Source organism: Rhinopithecus roxellana, chromosome 7, assembly GCF_007565055.1.
Source record: "Rhinopithecus roxellana isolate Shanxi Qingling chromosome 7, ASM756505v1, whole genome shotgun sequence".
NCBI lineage: Eukaryota > Metazoa > Chordata > Mammalia > Primates > Cercopithecidae > Rhinopithecus > Rhinopithecus roxellana.
Window position 1 is genome coordinate 8,927,084 of NC_044555.1, and position 19,199 is coordinate 8,946,282.

The 19,199-nt window shown below is 46.0% G+C and overlaps 1 protein-coding gene across 2 annotated transcripts in view; it reads right to left on the reverse strand.

Moving 5' to 3' along the window:
* Positions 1-16,409, reverse strand: part of MSN (moesin) — a 78,529-nt gene extending 62,120 nt beyond the window's left edge. The window contains exons 1-2 of one of the 2 annotated variants that reach the window (XM_030934787.1): positions 16,148-16,357; positions 15,621-15,656 (exon numbers count right to left, since the gene is read on the reverse strand). Coding sequence is in view for 1 of the 2 variants with exons in the window: in XM_010379377.1 (XP_010377679.1) it covers positions 16,148-16,159 (12 nt within the window). In the remaining variant the exon portion in view is untranslated. Of the gene's footprint in view, positions 1-15,620; positions 15,657-16,147 lie in introns of both variants that reach the window. The other variant, XM_010379377.1, reaches the window with a different exon arrangement.
* Positions 16,410-19,199: the final 2,790 nt, after the last annotated feature.

Here is a 19,199-nt window from a genome sequence, read left to right on the forward strand (position 1 = left end):
TACAAAGACACATGCACACGTATGTTTATTGCAGCACTATTCACAATAGCAAAGACTTGGAATCAACCCAAATGTCCATCTGTGACAGACTGGATTAAGAAAATGTGGCACATATACACCATGGAATACTATGCAGTCATAAAAAAGGATGAGTTTGCGTCCTTTGTAGGGACATGGATGCAGCTGGAAACCATCATTCTTAGCAAACTATCACAAGAAGAGAAAACCAAACACCGCATGTTCTCACTCATAGGTGGGAACTGAACAATGAGATCACTTGGACTCGGGAAGGGGAACATCACACACTGGGGCCTATCATGGGGAGGGGGGAGGAGGGAGGGATTGCAGTGGGGAGTTATACATGATATAAATGATGAATTGATGGGTGCTGACGAGTTGATGGGTGCAGCACACCAACACGGCATAACTATACATATGTAACAAACCTGCACGTTATGCACATGTACCCTAGAACTTAAAGTATAATAAAAAATAAATAAATAAATAAATAAATAAATAAATAAATAAATAAATAAAAAGAGTCTATGTTCACATAACTAACTGGTTAATGATGGTTGTCTCTGGAGAATACAGTCGGGGCAGAAGACAGGAGGTTTTATATTTTTCAATGCTGTTTCACTTCTTACAACAAATATGTTTAGTTTCATAATGAAAAATTAATCCAAAATTGTAAAACAAAGCCTGTCTTTATTTAAATCTGTCCTGCCACACAGCAGAAATTGTGTCTGTTAACTTTCCTTATACGCCGTCTAGCTCAGGACTTAAAAAACAGATGGGAAAAGTCCTTTAAAGACGAAGTGACCTTCAGAAGCTCTCTCTATTTTAGGACAGCCAACCTTACCTAGTAAGCATAAACCTACACCTCTCAAATGCTGGCCCTACCCCTCTCTCAGGAGTGGATGGTAGGAAAATACCTCCTATTGCCCCCAAAATTAGCCTACCTTGGACAAAGCATACCCAGTCTGCAAAGATATGCAGCTCTGGGCCCTAAAGCAGCCTGGGTGGTGGTGGTGGTGGTGGCAACAGTAGCAATAGCAAGAGTGGATATCCACTGGATGCTCCAACATTATGATCTCCAGGACTTCCTTGCTATCCTCCCTGATCTGTGCCTGTCTCTTCGTAGGCCTCAGCACAGGGGCCAACGGAATCCCTAAACCTCAGGTACACAAACCTCTCAGGATTAAATTACACAATGCAGCCCTGCCTGCTGGCCATGCTATGATGAGTAGCACAAATACAAAAAATAAAAAATTGAGTAATGTCTCAAATATGTACTCTACAGCCAAACTTTGGGCTACTTCACAAAGGTGGACAGAAATGTTTGCATGGCTGCCTGTTAGAATCCACAAAAAGCTTTGATTTGAATATTCTCACTTGACATGAACACTACAGTATTATGTGAAGATATGGGAAAGGGGAGCAGAAATGGCTATGAACATGCTGGCCACTCACAGATAAACAGTGTCTCCAAGATGCACAAGAGAGACAATGCCTTCCCATTCCCTGGTGCTACCCTGCTCCATTCTGCCAGGGCCCAGCTGGGTCCACATTAGGTAGCTTCCAGTGGATCAATGGAATTGTTGTTTGGCTGTCTGGTAGATCTAGCTAAAGGAATCTAAAGAATACAGTTCCAACATGAAAATAGTAGCTATTAACATACCTATTCAATATATATTTGTTGAGAATCTACTTTATGCCAGGCATCATTGTGTTAGGTACTGGGGATACAATGGGTGGTGGGAAACCATCTCTGTTCTCATGAAGCTTACATACTAGTGGGCTAGACTGATATAATGGAAAGACCACACTCCTGAGAGTCTTGCCTTCAATACCAGTTTCTGCTTCTGCCTCAATTCGTGACCTTGAGCAAGTCCCTTCTTTGTGTTGATGTATAGTATACGAGTAGATCTTCCACTGGCTCAGGTAATTTGCTTCCTTACAAAACATAAAATCCTGGGGTGGACTGGGGGTATGCAAATGGCCAAGGCAGCAGCAAGAAGCCAAGGGTCCCAACAACAACAACAAAAACAACAAAAGAAGCCATGGGTAGTATGTGGTGAAAACAGAAAGCAATTAATTGGGATTCTCCACTCAAATACATTGAATTTGGCTTAGATGGTTCTTCATGAACTGTTTTCCTAAGACAGATGAGATGGGCAGGCCTCTGAAGAGTATACAGTTAGTGACAGACATGAAGATCTGTTCTTCCCACAGTGCATGGCAGGCTTCAGACCAGAAGACCTGAAAGGTGCTCAGTTGCACTGCAGCTTCTATACTTCTACCTACAGCTAAAAGGATGTTAGGAAACCCTCTACTCTAAACCACTTATTTTATACTAAAGAGCTAAGGTGAAGGTGGCACCTCCCTCCCCAGGCACTTGTGGTCATTCTTGAGTAGGGTTGTGCTAGGGTAGTTGGAGTCATGTTGCTCAAATCAGAGAGGAGATGGTACTTTCCTGCATACCTCCTACTTAAAAAAACAGGCTGTAGGGGCACCTATGTGGGGTTCAGAGAAACTGTAGCATCTAGCCTTCTGATTGGAATCATACATAGGACAGAACTTTAAAAGGCCAACTGGAACAAACACTGGAATGTCCTGGGCCTACCTTCCTTCCTTTGTGCCTCACACCTCACAGAGCACTTGCAGATGCATTAGTGCACTGAATGAATCCTCAGCATAACCCTAAAAAGTAGGGTGCTATTACTCTCTCCATTCCACAGATGGGGAACTAAAATCTGGAATGGTTTCAGAATTTGCACTAGTGACTCAAGGCCAGCTAGGCTTTCTCTGTACTTACCCTCAGGCCTCTCTTCCCTATAGGTGCTAATACACCTGTCCCTTCTCCAAGGTGTATTTTTTCTATTACTAGTGGTTAGTATGCCCTACCAGGTGCTCATCTAACACTGTTGGATCCCCTGCATTCATTGCTACTGCTTCTCCCTTACCATGTATATTACTGACCAAATGCTCCTCAAAGGTTTGTCCATTCCTAACCACCTCCACCTGGAGAATGGCCCCTTCTTGAGGCAGGAAGAGCTAGAAATTTCCAAATGCACAAGTTTAACGAAAGAGCAACCCTAGGAGCCCAGATGGCTGCAATTCCGCATGGTAAATAACATAATAGAAGTTCTTACAAAGTACAATGGGCACACCGAAGATAGTACAATACTATCTGGGAGTAATAAAGAAAATTTCCAGTGGAAGTGACATGGAGTGGGGGCGGGGGGAGGTGAAGAAGAGGCACCTGAAATTTCGAGCTGAAGGAAAGAACATAGTCTAAAGCAGAAAGAAGAAGTATGCCATTGCTTTCCACAGTTAAAAAAAAAAAAAATCATGGCCAGGCACTGTGGCTCTTGCTTGTAATCCCAGCACTTTGGGAGGCTGAGGTGGGTGGATCACTTTAGGCCAGGAGTTCAAGACCAGCCTGGCCAACATGGTAAAACCCTGACTCTACTAAAAAAATACAAAAATTAGCCAGGTGTGGTGACACATGCCTGTAATTTCAGCTACTGGGGAGGCTGAGGCACAAGAATCGCTTGAACCCAGGAGGTGGAGGTTGCAGTGAGCCAAGTTTGTACAACTGCACTCCAGCCTGGGTAACAGAGTGAGACTCTGTCTCAAAAAAACAAAACAACAACAACAACAACAAAAATTCAACCTGAGAAAGCTGGATGATAAAAAGAAAAAGGATGGGTATGGCTTACCTGGACTTGGGAAACCTTGGGCCCACAAAGCTACCACATAGCATACATGTGGGAATAAATGGGAGCTGAGTTGGGAGAGGAAGCTAGAATGGGGTGAGGTACCAAAGGGATCTCCCTACATGCCATGCTAAGAGGTTTCAATTTTCTCTTTTCACATTCATGGGAATGTTATCTATACTAGCAAATGCTGGGAGTAATCTAAATGCTCCCCTAAAGGAGAATGATTTTAAATTATGGCATAGCCATTGAATAGAATTTTACATGGCCATTAGAAATTTTACATGGCCATTTCTAAAGGAAGGAAAACAGATGTCAAGACTTCTTCTTGCGCTTTCTCCAGGGGGCTCAGAGCAGTTAAGTTTTATGTTCATGGCCAACTCTTAGGTGGCTAGAGATCCAATGTGGGATCCTTGTTTCACAAGCAAGCACTGGATATAATGTCAGTGAGAAGGAAGAAAAGGAGGAAGAAGTAGAGGATGGGCAAAAACAGATCCAGTGAAGGGTACACCTCTCCCAGAAACTTGCTTATTCTCTATCAGCCTTGTAGGCCCTCACAGAAAATTCAGAAGTCCCTCTCCTTTGATCTCCAGGACTAATACCAAAGGAAATCATATTTACAAAATACAGGATCAGTTGAAAGCCCAACACTAGGTGTGTGGCAATCTTCCTGACTAGAAATTCTCCCTTTTGCTCCACCCAAGCCCACATCACCAACTCTCCCCGTCCAAGGGCAACATAGTCAACAATGACTCAGATAGAGGAAGGGGAAAGGGAGCTTAGCAATTTAAGACTCAGTCAAAAGCAATTTCATAGCCCTACAAAGAGGGATGTTGTGGGGGAGGGAGTAAAGGAAGTCAAATCTCATAAGCGCTCAGTTTTAGTTTGTTTCTTTGTCTTCCCTTTCCCTGATGGAACAATGACCAATCCAAGGGTCTTCTATTCTTCCTGAGTCACAGATAACCAAAAATAGCCAGCAACTGTAGTCTGGAGGCTGGACTCCAAGACCCCACCCAAGGCATGTAGTCAACAGTTGTGTCTCCAAGCCAGGATCTCCACAGTGAGCTCTCTGGTAGGTAGATCCAGTATATCCAAAGCAGAGCTCACTGAAATAGAGGGGGCTGCTTATATATTGATAGCCGGAGGAGAAAATGACACACTCAATGCCTTTCTAAATGGGTAAAGGAAGCTTCTCAAAAGATATTTTTAAAAAGACACCTAGACAACTGCCCCAAGCTGTAAGTATCAAAAGCTCAGCTCTTCTAACCTAAAGTTAGATAGCTCAGGACTGGGAAGGGGAGGTAGAGGGAACTTAGACTCAGCCCACCCAGGAAAGCCAAGTGAGAAGGCTCGGCATATAGCAGGCATACTTAAAGAACTAGACTTACCAACTGGAAGGCTTTACCTGCTCCAAAGAAATAGTTTCAAATGCTGAAAGCCCTAGCCCCATCCCACCTCCACACTCTGAACCTCTTTAGGCCAATCGAGACCACTCCTAGGCTGTCAAAGATCTAGGTAAGAAGCTGGAGAGGAGTGACCAGGCAGTGCCAAGAGGATAAGGGGAGATAAGAAAGCAGGGTGGAGAAATCACAGTCATTCCAGAGCTCTCTCATCTTCCTCTCTCCTTCCCCACTCCTCCCCCATATTAGGACTCTAAACAAGAAGAAAAGAAGTTTTCAGGTGGTATTGTATAAACTCGAAGAAGGCAATCCCTGTACTAAAGGGGAACTAAAGAGGACTAGTTGAGGTGGGGTGGCAAGGAGAGGGAGTAACTTGAGGGGGGAGAAAATAGCCAAATAAGGCAGACTTGACTGGTAGGAATCATCAGGAAAGGTTCCAGAAGTTGACGTCGCAGGGAGGAAGCCTTTAGTCATCGGTTTCCTCTGGCAACTGGCCTAAGGCCAGAAGGAAAAAAACTCCCAACCTTAGGAAAATGCCCAGGCTATGGCAGACAGAAAGGCAACTAGGCTAGATTTTCACCAGGCCAACAACAGGCCCTGCTGGAGCAGCTCTTCAAGCACTCAAAGTAGAAAGATGTAGTGTAACCCTAAAGCAAATGGTAGATGTTCCCACCAGGCATATGCTAGATCTACAATGGCCCAGGCACCAAGGGAAATAAGGAACCTGGGAGGGGGTTTTGTTCTTTTCCATTTACATATTTCTTTTTTCTTTTTTCTTTTTTTTTAAGACAGAGTCTTGCTTTGTCACCCAGGCTGGAGTGCAATGGCGTGATCTCAGCTCACTCCAACCTCCATCTCCCAGGTTCAAGTGATTCTCCTGCCTCAGCCTCACCAGTAGCTGGGATTACAGGCGCCCACCAACACGCCCGGCTATTTTGTCTATTTTTAGTAGAGACAAGGTTTCACCATATTGGCCAGGCTGGTCTCAAATTCCTGACCTCAAATGATCCACCTGCCTCGGCCTCTCAAAATGCTGGGATTACAGGTGTGAGCCACCACGCTCAAATTCCATTTGCCTATTTCTAATATTGCTGATATTTTCATGTTGGAGAAAAGGAAAATTAAAAGACAAAGAAGTTATGTGACTTTTCTTCTTTGTAAAGGAATTAGTCTCCCACAAGTATCTACAAGGATGTTTGGAGAGGAGTTTAGCTCACTTAAAACCCTTGAAAACAGCAAAGATTTGTACGACTTAACTAATGATACCCAGATTGACTGTTACCTTGACCCTCACCCTCCAACTCCATACCATAGATTAGTCAACCTCAGTTAAAAATTACAACAGATAAAAAAGAGGCTCTTGGTGAGCTTCATCAAACATCCAGGTTGAGATTCTGAAAAACTAAATGGATCGGCCAGGCGCGATGCCGCACACCTGTAATCCCAGCACTTTGGGAGGCTGAAGCAGGTGGATCATCTGAGGTCAGGAGTTCAAGACCAGCCTGGCCAACATGGTGAAACCTCGTCTCTACTAAAAAAATACAAAAATTAGCCGGGCTTGGGGGCGCACGCCTGTAGTCTCAGCTACTTGGGTGGCTGAGGCAGGAGAATCTCTCGAACCCAGGAGACAGAGGTTGCAGTGAGCTGAAATCGTGCCACTGCACTCCAACCTGGCCAACAGAGCAAGACTCCGTCTCAAGAAAAAAAAAAAAGAAAAAAAAGAAATGGATCATGGGTGGAGGGAGGGCAGATTAGATCAAGAAAGTGAGATCAGGAACCTTATCTAAACACGCAACTTGAGAAAAATAAGACTTGATCCTTCTCAGGTATTTAATGGAGGCCAAGGCTAAAGAGAGGGAAAGAAATACTGATCAAGCCTGATAGTTATGCCTTGTTCCCCCTCCTAGGCCTTGGCCCCAGTCACTTCCCAAATATATACCCAGGAAAAGTTCAGGATTATATCTTGTTTTGTACAACCAATTTGTCACATCTCAACTCTTCTCTCATTAGGCCCTGACCAACACCCCAGATGTACAATGTATCTGTCAAATTCCCACAAGGTAGAAGGGTTGCCAGGAATGGGAAGAAACTTCAAATCTTCGAAGTCGCCAATCACAGAAGATAACTGGCAAAAAAGTTCTATTAAGCAAGCACAGAGCCATTTGCCATACTAGTGGCCTAGGAGATATATCAACACTTACCTTATGCCACAACAAGCCGATTGAAAGAAGCATCAGATCTCATATCTGTGTCATTAGGCACAAAGGGCTATGCTTTGAAAGTTGCCCAAAAGGCCTTTTCTCCAAATTCAAGACACGGATGCTGCAGCTGTGCCCTGGCCAGAAAACGTCATATTCCTCCACCTCTAACAACCACACACTGAGAAATCCTCCCTGTATCTCCACCCTTTCCCAAATACCTGATTTTATAGCACAGTCAATGGGAGAATTAAAAGCTGTTTCTAGGCTGCTGACATAAAAAGTTATTGCCAAGCTCTATTCTTTGGTTTAGTTCATGTATAAGCATGAAGAAAAGACCCTCTCACATACCTACTTAGGCAACAAAAGCAACATTTTTAAAAATTAATTTGCCCAGGCGGGGCGTGGTAGCTCACACCTGTAATCCCACCACTTTGGGAGGCCGAGGCAGGTGGATCACTTGAGGTCAGGAGTTCAAGACCAGCCTGGCCAACATGGTGAAACCCCGTCTCTACCAAAAATACAAAAATTAGCTGGGCATGGTGGCTCATGCCTGTAATCCCAGTTATTTGGGAGGCTGAGGCACAAGAATCGCTTGAACCCAGGAGGCGGAAGTTACAGTGAACCAAGATTACGCCATTGCACTCCAGCCTGGGCAACAGAGCAAGACTCCATCTCAAAAAAAAAAAATTAATTTGCCCAATTCTGGAAAACCAAAGGTATAGTCTCCCCCACAGACCCTTGTTTGCCAATTAAGAAAGGACTGTTGGATCCATATGACCCTAGAAAGAGCAGCATCATCTATGCTTTTATCTGTGGCTCCCCTTGAATCAGTCAGCACCTCAAGCCTCCCTTCACTTCAGAGAAAGTCACTGTCAAGAGAGCATCAGCCTAGGGGCACCTGGTTTACACCCACATACCCAAAACACATCACTTTCCCACCCAGAACGGCCACTGCTCCCAAGTGCACACACCCTTTAAGGCCCTGTTCATGTCCCAGTAAACCCTTTCTCCTCAAAAACTTGTAGAAAATGCCATGCAAAGTATATATTTTTCTCAAGTCGTTTTTAAGTGAGTTAGCCCTAAATCCCCAATTAAATAGGAGATAGGAGATCTTTGAAGGCAGCAATTACATCATCCCTTCATTTATTTCTATCCCTTACGGTAAATAGTACATAGTAACCACTCATTAAATGGTGAAAATTCAACTACCTGTCTTCTTTCTTGTCCATCCCATCTAGCACAAAGTTAGGCATATACTAATTCAACAAATAATCATAACATCTGTATATCACTTGTCAGATTCTAGGCACAGTTCTAAGCCCTTTACATAAATTACCTCATGTAATCCTCACAACAACCCTGTAAGTACTATTATTATTTATGGTTGAGGAAAATGAGGTGTAGAAGTTAAATAACTTGTCCAAGGCTATATAACTAGTTTGTCGCAGAGCTCAGATGTGACTCCAAGCACAGTCTACTTTCAGAGTCTGTTTTGCAACACTATGCTTCCTTTCCATGGAGGCTTGAAAGGTCTTTTTTTAGCTTCCTGCCCCAGACTTGGCCTATAAGCACCTAGAGGTGAGTGGTGAAGTTTGAGGCCAGGAGATTCCAGTCTGCATTCAAACAATTTGCTGCAGCAGCAAATATTGTCACTAAATTGAAAAAGTGCCATACTGTTCTCCTAACTCAAGGGACAGATCAAGCTGGAGCACTGAGTCAGAATTCAGAATTCAAAGAGGTCAGAGCTCAGAATTAAAGAGGGCAAAGAGAAAGCAGGGAACTGGGGTGAGGGGTGGGCAGGAAGAGAAGACAGTCATCGGAGATCCCAGAAAAACCTGCTATAGCAAAAGCATTTTAGGGGAACTCCATTGTAGCCATATTGTTAATGTAATCACCACAGAGCCAATTCTCTGGAAGTCTGTGCTCTCTGGATGGAGTCATCCTTCTAAGACAGCCAAGTCCAGTGGGAGACCACTAACTTGGGAATTAGGAAATCCAAGTTCTCCTTTCAATACTATTACCAACTTTGTGACCTCAAACAAGCTGCCTAACCCCTCTGGCTATGAATACGATGAAGAAATTACTCCCTAAAGTTTCTTAGGACAGCAAGGCCTAGTCTCAAGCAGGAAAATGTAACTAGTGTCCTCTCTCTACCTCCCTTCAGCCTATACATATGCCTTCCACCACCCTTCACAAGCCAAAGCAAAACACTTACCTTCCTGGGAAGTGCTACAAAGAGTTCCTGAGATAAGGTCAGAGCCTGAACCATTTCCAAATAAAGAAACCCATGAGGTCAGCTCTACATTCTCAGAAGAACTTGCTCTTTCTATGACCATAACTCCATAGTCATGTCACCACCAGCACAGAGGGAGAAGACACTGAGCACCTCGCAGTAGTGCCATTTAGAAGGTAGGCATTCAACGTCCCTACCCTACACTGGAGCCAAGCCAGTTAGGTTTTATTCCTGGTACTATAACCAGTTCACTCAAATCCTTTCCCTTTTCTGGACTTTAGTGCCCCCATCAAGAAGATAAAGGCTGAGGCAGAAGATTTAAGGCCAGCTCAGTTGTTCCGTGGTTCAAAACACTCCTGTGAGAAACCCTGCCCATCCAGAACAACCAGCTAAAGGAAAGCTTAAGGCTAGGGAAGCTCTGGGTTGCCCTAGATGCAAATGCCTTTGAAATGCTGTACCCCATACAAAATTAGCCGGGCGTGGTTACAAAATTACAGGCGCATGCCTGTAATCCCAGCTACTCAGGAGCCTGAGGCAGGAGAATCGCTTGAACCCAGGAGGCAGAGGTTGTGGTGAGCCGAGATCGCGCCATTGCACTCCAGCCTGAGCAACAAGAGCAAAACACCGTATCAAAAAAAAAAAAAAAAAAAAAAAAAAAAAAAAAAAAAAAAAAAAAAAAAAAGCTGTACCCCACAATAGCCAGTCCTCAGTTCACTGGTGGTAGATACTTTAGGAGGCTTGTTTCAGAGCCCTTAGGAAGGCCTCAATATCTACCAATATATCTAACTACCACACTAACCATGTTAGAAGAAAATCTGAAACATAATCTAGTAGCTTCCAGGCCTTCCTTTCAGCAGAAATAAAAGGGACTATTCTACTATCAGGCAGGCAGTCATTGAAAAATGTGGGAAGAATGGCAGGAAAATCTATGAAGCTTCTGGTGTTTGTCCAGAGCTTTTCAGTCAACCCACAGCCTTCATAATATACTCTCACTTTTTATTTCTTTCCACAGTAAGGAAAGACACAGCCCTTTCTCTCCCATAGACTCAGGAAGAAACGGCCAAGAGTACTCAAGCCAGTATTCTTCTTGGATCTACTAATGAAACAAACTAACTCCCATGTGAGAAACAGTCCTTTCTGAACTCAGCACTCAAGAAGAAACAGCACTCCAGAAGTATAATGGGACAAGAGGAAACATTTTAATAAGCACTGCTCAATTTTGTATTTCCAATACTGCCTGGCACATAGGTGCCCAAACGTTGAAGAAAGAATGTCTGAAGAAATGAACACACAAATAAGAGACTCAATGCTATACCATCAAGATTCTCAAAAGCATCAGTACTGGAGGGATTCCTAGAGTTTACCCATCACTGGTACAGCTCCCTCATGACAAGCTGGAGAGACAGAGGGCCTTAAGAAAGGACTTGCCTAAAGTCCCACTTCATTTGGCTCACTTTACTGAGGACAGGAGAGAAGTTCTTCTTACATGGAAAGAGAAGAAAATTTCTCAGTTCAGTGTTGCTTTCCATTTCCCAGCACCCACCTTCCAAATTCATGGAATCCTGAGCTAACCCTCCAAAGTGACAACTTCTATACCACAAATTAGAACCTGGAATTGAAAAGTTTTTCAGCTCTAAGCATGAAATGGAAGGAGGGATGGACAGCAAAGCCAGTCAATCGTGAAAATACCACTCCCTTCACTTGAACCAACAGACTACCCCAAAGGAGACCACATTTGTACCTGTTTTTTCCCCTTTGCAAGCAAAATAATAGAGCAGGTGGCAGGGAAAGAAGATTGTGAGTTAGGAAAGAGGCATAGGATAAATTCAATTCTATCTTTGAAAGATTAGAGACAGACTGTTCGCAATCTGTAACAATGCCAAATTTCCAGCAGCTATGGTTATGAAAGGCCTAACTCTGGTAGTGTTGGTAGCCAGATCTTCTCCCCTCTGGGGACCCAGAATCTAGAAATTCCAGTGGGGGAAACTCCCAGAAAGATACAAAGGGACCTAAGACAGGCTGTTGCCATGCAACACTAGAACAGAGTTCAGAATAATTGTAGCTGTCATATTATCTCATCCAGAGAGAATTAGATTTGGAGGCAGGGGAATAGACTAGATGACTTCCAAATGTCCTTTCCAGCTCCATCATTCGGTAAAGCAGTTTCATGGGAGCAGGAGGTAAGAGAAAAGTAAGAACAACACCCTAAAACAAGCTACTGTTGCATGCAGCTAGAGAACGGAAAGTTAGAAGATTAGTGGTCAATACTACTTCTATCACTGACTCACAGAGCAACCTTTCCCTCTCCAAGCCTAACACCAGAGTACAGATTAGTTAGTGTGGGTCCCACAAAGGCCTTCCTGCCCCACCAGCCCCCTCCCTACCCAGAGGGCTGTTAAAAGAAATGTGTAAAGGAAATTCCCAAGATGGTTCCTGCTCTATCTCTATCATCTACACTTTCACAAAGGGCCAAGTGAACTGAAGAACCAAAGTCGAGAGATGCAGGATCCTCTCTCATACAACCTCTCTTCCTGATCCTTTTCCCCACACTTAAGTCTGTAGGCAGGGCTGGTTCAAGGGTTAAAAGACTGAGATTCTGGCTCCTATTTACCAAGTACCACTTTAGTGCCACTCGAGTGGCTCAAGTAATGCTAGGAATGGCAGGAGAATAAACAGTTCACATAGCCCCTGTTAAAGTTTAGCTGAATGCTGACCCAGACACCTTCAAATACTTCAAGGATCTAGGCTCTATGTCTGCTCACATTGATGGTCCCATCAAATGACCACTTGATTGCCTTTCCCTTGATCTGTTGATCTATGGCTAAAACCCCAGCAGATCAAAGAGGTGTTTCACCAAGACTGACCCTCTAACTAAGACCTGGATTCAAGTCCTAGCTTTGCAACTGGCATACTGCATCACTCTAGGTTAGTCTCCCCCTAACATGGTTTCAGTTTCATCATCTATACAATGAGAGGAATTGGACTTTGTAGTTGTGGAGAGCCTTTTCAATACTAGCATTTAATAAATCCCAAGGAAGGAAACCAGAAACTCAAGAACATCTCAAAAATTCAGAACACTCTTTTTTTAGGAAATCCAAGAAAGCCTCAAGTCCTTTGTGATCTTAAAAGAAAAAAATTAAAGAAGGTAGGGAAGGGGAAAGGCCTTTTCAAATATATATATATAACTGGGCCGGGCGCGGTGGCTCAAGCCTGTAATCCCAGCACTTTGGGAGGCCGAGACGGACGGATCACGAGGTCAGGAGATTGAGACCATCCTGGCTAACACGGTGAAACCCCATCTCTACTAGAAAAAATACAAAAAGAAAAAAACTAGCCGGGCGTGGTGGTGGGCGCCTGTAGTCCCAGCTACTCGGGAGGCTGAGGCAGGAGAATGGCGTGAACCCGGGAGGCGAAGCTTGCAGTGAGCCGAGATCGCGCCACTGCACTCCAGCCTGGGCGACAGAGCGAGACTCCATCTCAAAAAAAAAAAAAAAAAAAAAAAAAAAAAAATATATATATATATATATATATATATATATATATATATATATATGACTGTCATCATCACCAAAAAATGTAGATGGCAATTAATAAGCTTTTCCATTCCGGCTACTAAAGCAGACTCAGGAAACTGGCAACCAGAAGCAGAGTCCAAGGAATGGCAAGAAGGCAAGGGTGGCGGTGGGTAGTGAGGCATGTTTTTTTTTGTTTTTTTTTGCTTTTTTTGCTTTTGAAACGGAGTCTTGCTCTGTTGCCCAGGCCGGAGTGCAGTGATGCTATCTTGGCCCACTGCAACCTCCGCCTCCCGGGTTCAAGGGATTCTCCTGCCTCAGCCTCCCGAATAGCTGGGATTACAGGTGCACACCACCACGCCTGGCTAATTTTTGTAATTTTAGTAGAGACGGGGTTTCACCATGTTGGTCAGGCTGGTCTCAAACTCCTGACCTCGTGATCCACCCGCCTCACCCTTCCAAAGTGCTGGGATTACAGGCTTGAGCCACTGCGCTCGGCCGGCATGTTTTAACAGATGTAGGGGTGGTTGGGCTGATTAGGAGGGACAATTAGCTATAAAAGTGAAACCAACCCTAGATAGGCTGTAGACATGCTGCATATGAATGAAGGAGTTTGATTTTCCACTACCTTTCTCTATCTGTCATACGCTAGAAATAGCCTAAAGCACATAAATGAAAATGGAGCAGAGAAAGGGAAATTTTTTCCCCTTTTAATTAACATTACTGGTTGGTATTCAGTGAACTAGGGTGTGCCCCTGAACACCTCGACCTTGGTATGAGGAATAAGAAAAGTAACAGGAGGCACGTGGTGACACTACTGAACCTTACCAGGAGACACACAAATGCCAACCTTGGCCACTTTGCTCAAATTACTCATTTCCCTTTATCTGAGGCCCATAAAGTTCTGAGAACAGGGGGCAATTTGTTTGGAGCAAGAAAGGGAACTCAAATGTCAAGAACTCAATCATTGGGTCAGAATAGAGGGTCAATGAGAGGAGCATCGGAAAGCCTGGACCCCAATCTTGGCTCAGTCACCATGTGCCCTTAGGTAGGTCTTTCCCTGTAGGTCTCAATATCCTCATTAGTTTTTTGTTTTTGTTTTTGTTTTAAGAGAGTTTTATTAAATAGATAGTCTCCAAAGTCCCTTTCAGGTTAAGATTCTACGGTCTTAACAGACATAATATAGTTGCTTTTCCTAAAAGTTGACCATTCCTTGAGTCGAAGCATAGAAAATTATCTAATGCTTCCAGTCTATCAAAACTCAACCCTCTCCCTCCAATTTGATTCAGGTTTCAGTCAATCTGCATAAAAATGCCTTCAGTATTTAGGTACCTTCATTACTCCAGGACTGACTACAAACAGCTTATACTTCAATCTCTCTCCGTTCCCAGGAAAACAATAAACACGCCGTCTTGTCTTCTTTTCCACTTTGACTCAGATGAGATGTTAATGTAAGTTTGAGGCAACTTCCAGGCCCATGAAGTTGTGTTTCAAAGTGGGCTATCTCAGAATTGAGGATGAGATATGCCACTACAGAAGAAAGGCCATGGAGCAATGTCTATTCCCAGGGATCCACCCAACTGTTCAGGCAAAGCCGCACCTTAAGAGGAGTCAGGACTCAACCGCAGAAAGAGACCCAAAGAGCCACTCCTGACAGGATCTTTATAATCCTGTTTTGGCAGACAATGGGGTATTTTCCCCTCTCTCCAAAACCATTACTCTCTCTCTTTGGGGGCAGGGGTTAGGGAAGAAAGTGTGTAAAAGTCTCATGTCCTAAAACCACAAGCAATTTAAAGGAGACAGACAGTGAAAGCACATGCTTTTTGAAAACTTGGTGTTTCTGAAGGACAACGTTCTGGAAAGGCAAGAACGACTTGGCAGTGAAGCTGGTATACAGTAACGTGGCAACCAAAGCTCATCACAAACCCAAAAGGCTGGTCCCCCAACTTGCCTCCTCTCATCCCAGGGGCCTTCAGCCCTTTTGAAGGCTACTAGTCACTATCTCACCTCTACAAGTCTCAAGCAGTCCTGGGGAGACATATCTGGGAGCACTGCATTGCCTAGGCCAGCCCAACATGTTTGGCCTAAGGGACTCAAGTCAGGGTGGTCACCAGGCCTTTCTGAGCAAGGGAAGGGCCTCAGCAGCCATTTGGCATGACTTGCACAAAAGCAAGCAGAGCTCATTAGTCAGGCACACCCCTCCTCCCCTCTCCCTCCTGGGCATCCGGCCCCCCTATCCCCACTCCCAGGAGGCTTCTGTTCCTCTCATAACAGCCAGTGGGGTGGAGACGCATCCCCAAATCAACCACCACTCTAGAAAGGTGTGGCCCCACGAGAGAACCCACACCACACAAAATAGTCCGGAGGGGATAGGAGGAGATAGAGAGGCATTAGGCAATAGGAGGGGCAGGGATTTGGGGGTGGAGGGGAGGGAGAAATCGGTCCTCTCTCCCAGGAGATGAGGTAGGCCTCTCCTCAGACTGGTGCCTAAATAAGTGTTGGTGCTCTCGGGTGCATCCTCGATGACGATTTCCTCACATCTCTCTCCTCACCTCCTAGTGGAAAACAGCTGGAGCCACCCGGTGAGGCTGTGGGAAAGATGAGTGGGGGTGCCGGATCCGCCCCGAGCGGCTCCCTCCTTCCTCCCTGCTTCTCTGTTCCCATGGCCCCTCTTGGACATTGGCAGCCTTGCCCCAGAAATGTATCAATTCCTGAGTTGGGGAAAGTGTAGTCTTCTGGACCAGAATCCTCTCCTCTGTGCCCATGGCCCGTCAGAGAAAAGGGGAAACCCCAGGCCCCAACGAAGCCGTCCTCACTGTTGCATCTCAGACACAGGGAACTGGAACCTGAGAAAGTGGCAGGCCTCGCCCTGTCCAAACTTCCAGCCTGGACACCCCCTCAACCCCTGAGGGCGCACCAGACCAGGATCCCACTCCGGTCCCCTCCCTACCCTTGGCTATGGCGGAGGGCGCGGCGTCCCAGGCGGGCCGGTGGCTGGCCAAGCCCTCAGCCATTAGCAAAGGGCTATGAGGCTCAGCCAGAGCCATTGGGGTCGACAGCGCCCACCCCCGGCACTCACCGTTTTGGGCATGGTGGCGGCAAAGGCAGCGGAGTTGGCGAAGTTTAGCTAGGACTGTCGGGCAGTGCTGAGCACGCAGTACACACAGCTCGGATTCGGTTGGCCGGGGACTCAGATTGGGTCCCTCACTAGCGTCGGGGCGACTGTTAGGCTTCCTGCTAACGGGCCACGACTTCACAAACCCCACCCAGGAAAGAGCCGCCCCTGTCGCGCCGCCCGCTCCTTTATGTGGCCCGGCTTCCGCGCCGCTCCCCGCCCTCGCGCCCGCCTCCCAGCCGACCGCTGGCCTTGCCCCGCCCAGCCCCGCCTGGCCCGGCCCGGCGCAGCCAGACCACAGCGCCCACGTGGGGGGCCCGGCTGGGCCCAGGCGGACCTAGGGTAGCTACCACTCCCGACCCAGACCCACCCCGCTCCTCTCCCACCCCCATCACAGCCCCTAGCCTTGCACGTCCTGGCCTTCCAGCCCCACCCCCACTCAGGCCCCAGACCCTGGGCCCTGACAGATGCTTACTCAGCCCCTGACTGCAACTTTCCACTGATGGGGAGCTCACTACCTATCACAGCTATCTTTTCCTTCTCTAGACAACTCTGGCTCTTAGAAAGTTCTTGCCGTATCTGAACTCCTTTTCTCTATGGCTTCCATCCATGGATCTCAGTTCTGCTCCCTGAGGCCACACAAATCCCCTGTTGTCCCTAACAGCTCCTCAAAGGCCTGAAGATCTCAGGTCCACAGGAAACTTCTCTTCTTTTGACTAAACTGCCTCACCTCTTCCAACACTTCATCCATTCTCTTCCGTAGGACTCTCCCCATTATATTTCCTACCCATCCTTGCTCAGTCCTCATTTATCTTTCCTTCCTCTAAATGCCAGTCTTCACCTTCCTCAAATCAGTGCCCTGATCCTTTAGCCCCTCCCCCAGTACATTCACTTTCTGATTCCCTGATGAGGCTGGCTATAATTCCCTCAGGTTAGATGTGACCTCCCTAGTCCACACCCTTGGGGTTTGTCTGCAAGCTCCCTTTCTGCTTCTTGTCAAGGTCACAGAATCCCAGGATGGCAGTGTTCTAGACTGTTGAAGTCGTCTGGTCAAGTCTGAATTTTAGGCTTAGTGTGGTGGCTCATGACTGTAATCTTAACACTTTGAGAGGCTGATGCAGGAGGATTGCTTGAGCCCAGGAATTTGAGACCAGCCTGGGGGACATATCAAGACCCCCTCCCATATCTATATAAAAAAATAAGTGAGGGCCAGGGACGGTAGCTCACTCCTGTAATCCCAGCACTTTGGGAGGCTGAGGCAGGTGGATCACCTGAGGTCAGGAGTTCAAGACCAGCCTGGCCAACATGGTGAAACCCCGTCTCTACTAAAATTACAAAAATTAGCCGGGCATGTGCCTGTAATCCGAGCTATTCAGGAGGCTGAGGCGGGAGAATCGCTTGAACCCAGGAGGCGGAGGTTACAGTGAGCCAAGGCTGCGCCAGTGTACTCCAGCCAGGGTGACACAGCAAGACTCTGTCTCAAAAATAATAATAATAATAAATAAGTGAGACCATGCATAGTGGCTTACACCTGTAATCCCACCACTTTGGGAGGCCGAGGTCTGCAGATCGCTTGAGGTCAAGAGTTCGAGACCAGCCTGCTCAACATGGCAAAACCCCATCTCTACTAAAAATACAAAACAAAACAAAACAAAACAAAACAAAAAAATTAGCCGGGCGTGATGGCACACGCCTGTAGTTCCAGGCACTCGGGAGGATGAGGCAGGAGAATCACTTCCGGGAGGCAGAGGCTGCAGTGAGCCAAGACTGGGCCACTGCACTCCAGCCTGGGCAATAGCTCGAGACTCAGTTTCCAAAAAAAGTAAAATAAAATAAGTCTGAGTTTTAGTTTGAAAGTGGCTGGCAATAGTCCGTTATTCCTCCTCTCCACTGGCAACCGTGTGAAGGCATGGTCTGAGTATGCTTTGTGAGGTAAGGCAGTACAGATGGTAAGCCGGTTTGAGACAATGGAAAGGATATTTGAGAGGTCAGGACACCTGGCTTCTACTCATAGCTCTGCCATTAACTCATCCTGTGACCACTATGTGGCCTTGGGTAATTCCCTTCCCCTCTCTGGGCTTGAGTTTCCATTTCTGTAGCAAGAAAGGACTGGACTCCTGGACTTCCAAGGTCTTTTCCCACTCTGACATTATAAAGGGATGAGAAAGGAAATATACTCCCTAGGACAATAGATGAGCCTAAGAGGATTGCATATGGGCTGGTCTTGCATTTGCATTCAGGAACCAGTAGTCTTATTCCATCCTCCTCTGCCTTCCCAGTCCAACAGTGTCCACAATTCAATTTGCCTCGGTTTCTCTCACTGCTGACAAGATTGATGTGTGCTAGGGTAAACAAAGTTCCCTGCCAAGATCATTTCCTTGAGCTAAGCATTTGTTCAAAGAGCAGCACTCATCGGAAAGTCCAAACAGTCTTCATGAGCAGTCGTCCCCAAGGAAGAGCAGCACTCACCAGAAAGCCTCAGCAGCAGGAGTAGCAATGGCAGCTCATCACACTCCTTAATACTGCCATAGGCCCTTTTTCACCAGAAGTTCAAGGAACTCAACTGATTTCTTCACTCATGTTCACCTAGAACCCACAGGGGCCTGGCATGAAGCCAAATGCCTAAAGACAAAGAATTTACTTGGAGTCTCCAACTTTCTGGAAAGTGGAAACTTCCTCTGTGTCATTCCCTACCTCCCATGCCAACCACTCCCCACAACACACATGCACAGGGGAGAGTTGGGTGGAGAGTGTCAAGCAGCTGAACACACTACTAAAAGGGAAACAGGGACCAGATGTGGTGGATCACACCTGTAATCCCAGCACTTTTGGAGGCTGAGGCAGACAGATCACTTGAGGTCAAGAGTTCAAGACCAGCCTGGCCAACATGGCAAAACTCCATCTCTACTAAAAATACAAAAATTAGCTGGGTGTGGTGGCATGTGCTTATAATCCCAGCTACTTGAGAGGCTGAGGCAGGAGAATTGCTTGAACCCAGGAGGCAGAGGCTGCAGTG